Source organism: Cebus imitator, unplaced genomic scaffold, assembly GCF_001604975.1.
Source record: "Cebus imitator isolate Cc_AM_T3 unplaced genomic scaffold, Cebus_imitator-1.0 Scaffold652, whole genome shotgun sequence".
NCBI classification, from domain to species: Eukaryota; Metazoa; Chordata; class Mammalia; order Primates; family Cebidae; genus Cebus; species Cebus imitator.
The window spans coordinates 456065-462961 of record NW_016107967.1 but is presented as its reverse complement, the minus strand read 5'-3'; the positions used below and the strand labels follow the sequence as shown (position 1 = coordinate 462961).

The window sequence follows — 6897 nt, the reverse complement described above, 5'->3', positions numbered from 1 at the left end:
TTTTATGTCAGATCAGGTCACTCCCTTGCTAAAACCCTTCAGCGGTTTTCCACCTTCAAAAATAAAAAATTTGTTACAAGCATTATCAGCATTATAAGGGACTTAACATTTAAACAGAATGTACATGAAACCAATGTCGTAAACTAATTCCAACAGCTAATAAAAGCCAAAGACACTTTAATAGACTTAAATTTTTAACTTCAACAAAAAATGTAAATACTAAATTCACAAAAATTAATTTTACATTTCTACATCAAAAAGCTAAAAATGTGTTAAACTCACAAGTACCTGTAGAAGGTGGTGATTTCTCGGAGTGTTTTGCATTTAAAAGTTTTCTGCTAATAAATATGTAACCACAGGGACATGATTTACATGCAACAGGAACCTGTAGGGAAAAAAACATATATTATTACTATTTCTCAGTGTCTACGTGGTCTCCTCAAATGAATGATAAATTACCTGAAGTAGGAATCACGTGTTTATTTAAATCCCAACTCCTCACAACAAATTATCTGAGGTATCATATCATACAGATATTCACATTCTTCTAGTGCTTAACAAAACCATGAGTACTCTACCGTATCAATACCATAGAAAGTAAATGCATATTAAATATGCACTGATATGAGTGACCAATAGAAAACTGTCATAGGGTCAGAGCAAGGGGAAGTATGTGGAAAAAATGGTAGCATTTCCTAAAATGTTAGTTTGACAGCATTTTATGGTATAGAACAAATTTGAAAAGGGTTAGTGGGTAGGAAGTCATTAAAGTAATCCTGGTATAAGATTATGAAGAAACAAGTGAAATAGTGAGAATGGAAATGGAAAAAAGGTAGATCTGCCAGAGTTTCAAAGGCAGGGAAAACAGACAAAGGCCCAAAGTGATGACTGGTGATAAAGTGGGAAGAAGTGAAAATAACTGAGGGTTCTAACATGAGAGGAAAAGACACCAATTACCACTGACAAAAAAGAATAAATAATAATTTACGGCAACCAGTTTTTCCTTGTTATGGGTACACAGTAGGTGTACATGTTTATGGGGTACACTGGTACAAACATGCAATTCGAACAATCACATCATGGAAAATAGGGTATTCATCCCCTCAAGCATTTATCCTGTGTGTTACAAACGATCTATACTGTTTTAGTTATTTTTAAATGTACAAGTAAATTATCATTGACTATAGGGCTGGGCATGGTGGCTCACACCTATAATCCCAACACTTTGGGACGCTGAGGCAGGTGGATTACTTGAGGTCAGGAGTTCGAGACTAGCATGACTAACATGGTGAAACCCCGTCTCTATTTAAAAAAATACAAAATTAGCCTGGCATGGTAGCACATGCCTATAATCCCAGCTATTTTGGAGGCTAAGGGAGGAGGATCATTTGAACCTGGGAGGCAGGGGATTCAGTGAGCCAAGATCACAACATTGCACTACAGCCTGGGCAACAAGAGCGAGACTCTGTCTCAAAAAAAAAAGAAAAAAAAAAAATTATTACTGACTACAGTCCCCCTGTTGTGCTATCAAATATTAGGTCTTATTCTTTCTAACAATAACCACTTTGAATGGCAAAAGTATAGTAACGTAAAAAAAGAGAATGTAGGAGAAAGTAGGAGTTTAGATCCAGAATCTTATAGTCTCAGTTCCAGGAATTACTTTGGACAAGATATTTTATATCTTTAAGCTTCTGTTTCCAAATCTGCAAAATAAGCAAATTTTCTTTCTCTACTCCAGGCCTATAACTACTTTTAAAGCCAAGTACCACTAAAATCGCTGAAAAGGTTTTTTAGTTTTCCCCATAATCGTTTCACCTATATCAAAGTTAACGATCCTTGGAATCAACATATGTTCACCAAAAGTCTGAAACTAATCTCGATGAATATTTACAGAATAATTACAGTAAGAAAATTGCAATTCTTTTTGTAAGACAAATTCCATTTGGCAGTTGTTCGGCTAATGTAAAAACTGAGTTAAAATTATGACACTTTTTATCTATGTATGTACAGAATGTCTCATGTTATAGAATATAAATACTTGATCTAATTAAGCTAAATTGAAATTTTGGCAGAAGAATTCCTTTTCTCTATATAAAAACATTGAACAACGGATCTCTAGTTTATATTTTGTTAAAATAACAAAGAAATCCACAAAATAATCAAACTCCAGATTTGCCTAACAGCTTGCTTTGTTAAAAATGTGATGGCCAGGTGCAGTGGCTCACGTCTGTAATCCCAACACTTTGGGAGGCCGAGGCAGGCAGACTGCCTGAGCTCAGGAGTTCGAAGCCAGCCTGGGCAATACAATGAAACCCCATCTCTACTAAAATACAAAAAAATTAGCTGGGCATGACGGCATATGCCTGTAGTTCCAACTACTCAGAAGGCTAAGGCAAGAGAATTGCTTGAATTCAGGGGGTGGAGATTGTAGTTGGCCAAGATCAGGACACCGCACTCCAGCCTGGGCGACAGAGTGAGACTGTCTCCAAAAATAAATAAATAAATAAAAATGTGATGAGATACATTCAAATCATGACAAAAAATGTTACATTTTTTTAAACAGTGGTAATCTGTCTAAAATAGATGTTTGCCATTTTTTTTCAAATTTCATATCTTCATAGAAACCAAGCTCAAAGGCACTGACTCATTTCCTTTACACCTAAACGTATTATTAAGGGCATCCACAGTAATGTAAATTGTTTTAAATTAATGCTACCCAAGATACACAAAAGCATGTTCTTGCTCAACAGCTCCTTTCCTAATCAGCAAGCATTTTCTTCCAGCTACTGGAACTCAATAAATTTGAATTTAGGTCTCAGTCTCTTCCAAAAAACATTGTATCAACCCATATCCAGAATTAACAGTGTTGCAGTTAGATGAGAAACATTTGGTTTTGGGACCCACAATGTACAAACATTGACTAACTGAATTGATAGGCTGATTTTCCTCCACAAATGAAAGCATTTTATGCTCAATAAACCTTCATGTACCTGAGTTAATTCACTCTATAGTCCTGTTTAAAATAAAAAGTTCCTTCCCCACGACCTCTGCCCTGGAAACAAAAAATAAACACACCTCCACCACCACCACCACCTTAGATCCTGTAAAAAGAATTATGAAATAGGGTGGACAGCTTCAATAATATTAACCTCATTACATTAATTATAGCATAATTTAGATTTTAAACAAACACACTAAGGTTTCTTTAAATTTCAGTTGATAATACTAAACATAATAATGAAATTCTAACGTTATGAAATACACTTTCAGGATTTTAAAGGGAAAAAAATATTCAAAGTATTGTTTACTGATAGTTTACTGGGCATTAATTCACTTTTTGAAAAAAGATTTAGGTTGTTCATATGTTCTACAAGTAAAACAGATTTTTAAACTCTGCAAAAAAAAAAAAAAAAAAAAAAAAATCTGGACCTATAGTGTTTCACTGATTTTGTTAAAAGCTCTAAAATAATTACATTACAGATAACTCATTTATATTCTTTACTGTTGAAAGAACCAAAAGAACTTATGCCAGACATATTTGCTATACATCACATAAAGGTTCCATTAAATTTTTAAAAATTGCTTTTTTTTTAATGAAGGCAAAAACAGAAGCATACACAAAAGATACCAGAAAACTGACAAGATGGCTCAGTAATTTTGAGTGATCGATGAATATGAAACCCCTTGAAAATGAAAAGCACTGTGGTTTAAGATGTTTTAAAACGATATTTTCAGTAGAAGCCTGCAAAGAAAATGTTTCAAAGCCCCTGAAAATCTAGCTTTTTCTTGTTTGCTGATCTCTACCAGTTTTTCAAACTTATACAGCGTAAGTAAATCTAGTCAACTAGGGAAATATCAAATTTAAAGATTTTACATTTATGTTTATAAAGTATATCCAAATTCTAATTTAATGTTTTTTAAGCAACTTAGAATCATAGCAGTATTCTAATGTTTAGAAAATGGCTTTCTGGATTATAATCATATTCTGGTTTATAACTAAAAGAAGCTGGTACTTTTAAATAATTAGAAAGCTAAAATTAACCCATTATTTCTTCACGTCAGGTTCATATCACCAAAAGTTTTAATTAGTCCTCATATGTTATAGTCATTAAGTATTTGGAATAAAGGACAGAAGAAACCAACTCATTAAATTATGTGCTAGCTTGAAATGGACAGAATTATGGGCCCTCCCCCTACCTTGAGAGGTAATTAGGTTTAGATTAAGTCATGAGGGTGGGGCCCTCATGATGTAATTAGTGTCCTTTTAAGAAAAGGGAGAGAGCCTGACCCTCTCACTGCCTTCTGAGGACACCAAGTTGACAGCAATCTGTAAGCCAAGAAGAGAGCCCTCACCAGAACATAATCATGCTTGCACTGTTATCTTGGACTTCTAGCCTCTAGAGCTGTGAAAAAATAAATTTCTACTGTTTAAGCCACAGTCCATGATATTTTCTTATGGCCGCCAAAGCTCAGTAAGCTGATTTTATAAGAAAGAATATATATGGGGGAGGGGGCATATAACAAAATGAATATGATCTTTCCAAATAAAATGCTCATCTTGTTTTGTTGAACAGTTTTTCAGAAACTCCTATAAGTTTATTATCCTTTGTTCTTTTATATAAAAATAGCCATTAAAAATTGGCTATTTTTTCCCAAAAGGTTGCTTTATGCCAATTAGAACAAGGTCAGGATTTGCAAATACTTGTGCCTTACAGAAACTGGAATGCATAATGCATACCATATAAACCTAATACTTCTACACAATTAACTGGAATAACTGGAAATGATTTAAACACTGAAATAATCTCCTGCAAAGAGTCATATCACAAAGTCCAATTTTGTCCAAATTTAACAAATTTAGTTTAGTAGTAAGAATGAAAGTAACTAATAATGAAAGTAAATTGTTTTTATACTGCATACTAGTACAGCTCCTATACAGTATTTCTTGCACATTTTTCTGATCAGCATTTTACTACAGTCCATAAAGGATACTTAATAAAACATGTAACATGTTTTCCGTTAGAAGATTTGATCAACCTATAAGAATTCTCCTTGAAAAATGCACTAAAATCAGTTTTTTCTAAAACCAAAAAAAAAAAAAAAAAAAAAAAAAAAAAAAAAAAAAAAAAAATGAAAAAAAAAAAAAAAAAAAAAAAAAAAAAAAAAAAAAAAAAAAAGGGAGGGGAAGAGAGAAAGGTAGTCATTTTGAAAAAATTCACTCAGTGGAAAAGGAAAAAACACACAGATCTACATGTTGGTAACAAATGAGGGCCTTACGAATGGTTTTAATTGAAGGAGTTTTAACTCATTAGATGGTGAGGCTTAAAGGAATGTCTATTAATCCAGTAAAGAAATAAGACACGCTTCAACACAGGGAACACTGAAATGAGACGTTTTAAATTACAACTATTACACCATGAACTACGGGTAGAAAGGAACCGTTTCAAATTCAAGAAGCCAGATAGATATATAGATAGAGATACAGACAGACACAGACAGAGATAAAGATGTGGAAGCAGACAGGCTACATTTGTAACAGTGGAAACTGCGAGGGGTGGGGAAGTAACGAGTGCCCCAAAATGAAAGGCTTAAATGGGGGCCTTATTCACTCATGAACCATTAAAAACAATGTAAAGACCCGATTCGCGATCGCACAGCAAAAACATAATAAATACATTAAGAGGGGGAAAAAATTCTCCAAATTTGGCAAAACTCAAAATCATTACACGCGGCCGCCTTTGTCCCACTCAGGCGCCCGCCCCGGTCGCGGAGAGGCCGTTTTGGGGGAACCCCGCACCCGTCGGAACCGGGAACAAAGCCGCCCAGGCGGCAGGAGGGGCTCTCGAAGCCAAGGCCTGGCCTCGGAGGCGGGCGCGCGACGCACTCTTGCCGGGGCTGCGGCCCGCAGGCTCCCACCGCTGTCACAGCCGCCTGCTAGACGAGTCCCGGGCTCCCGACAGCCGCCGGATGCGCCCACCACAGGCGCGCTCCCCCGGCGGCCGGGACACAGCCAGAGGGGCTCGGCCGTCTGGCCGCCGCCAGGTGGGCACTGACTGGCCACGGCCCCGGGCTTTTCTCAGGAAACCCCCCGGCGCAGCCCAACCAGCCCCGGACCCCCAGCAGCCGCCGCCGCAGCCGGGCTTCAGGACCTGCCCACCGCTCGGCCGCCGGAAGCCTGGTGAGGCCGCCCCTCCACGGACACGGCTGCCAAGCCACGGCCGCCCGCCTGCGCACCTGGCCCCCGGCGCCCACCTGTTGGTCGCACTCGGGGCATGATTTGGTGGCCATCTTCACTTTCTTGGCTCGAGTTGCAGACATGCTCCTCTCCCTCAGCGGCTGCAGCGACGGCTTGGGCTCCTCCCCTTGCACTCCGGCAGCCCGGCCTCCGCCCACCCCGTCCCCGCGGGCCTCACCAAGCCTCCGGCGGGTGCGCGCGCTTGTGCGCGCGCGCGAGCTCGCGTGGTACCTGCGCGCCAAGGGGGCGGGGCGGGGCGGCAGCCGGCGGCTCCTCGAGACCGCGACATGCGCTCCCACGGCGGCTTGCGACCCACAGCCCGCCAGCGAGCTCGCCCGGAGTCTCACGAGAGAAGAGACTGTCTGGACCGCCCCGGCATGGCAGTGGCCACGCCTCCTCTCTGCCTGGCTGACTACGAGGGGAGAGGGCCTGGGCGGGACTCGGTAGTAACGGGCATCGAGCTCGACCAACGAATGCACAGGTAGGGCGGGCCGTGGTGCTGGGCACGCCCCCTCCCCATAGAAGGAGAACGTGGGAGCTTGGGAGGGGGAATGAATGGTGAAGGGCGTAGCGTGGATCCTTGCATCTAATAAACTTCAGTAAATGTTACCAAGGCTAATCATTGAGGAATTATGAGACACATTTTATGAGAGCACTGGACC

General features: G+C 39.8%; 1 protein-coding gene across 2 annotated transcripts in view; it reads right to left on the bottom strand.

Annotated features, from left to right (window-relative positions):
- CUNH16orf87 (chromosome unknown C16orf87 homolog) overlaps positions 1-6621 on the bottom strand; it is a 31601-nt gene extending 24980 nt beyond the window's left edge. For both annotated transcript variants that reach the window (XM_037734669.1, XM_037734670.1), the window contains exons 1-2: positions 6253-6621; positions 289-385 (exon numbers count right to left, since the gene is read on the bottom strand). In XM_037734669.1, coding sequence (XP_037590597.1) covers positions 289-385; positions 6253-6318 — 163 coding nt within the window. In that variant the 5' untranslated portion in view covers positions 6319-6621. The remainder of the gene's footprint in view (positions 1-288; positions 386-6252) is intronic.
- Positions 6622-6897: the final 276 nt, after the last annotated feature.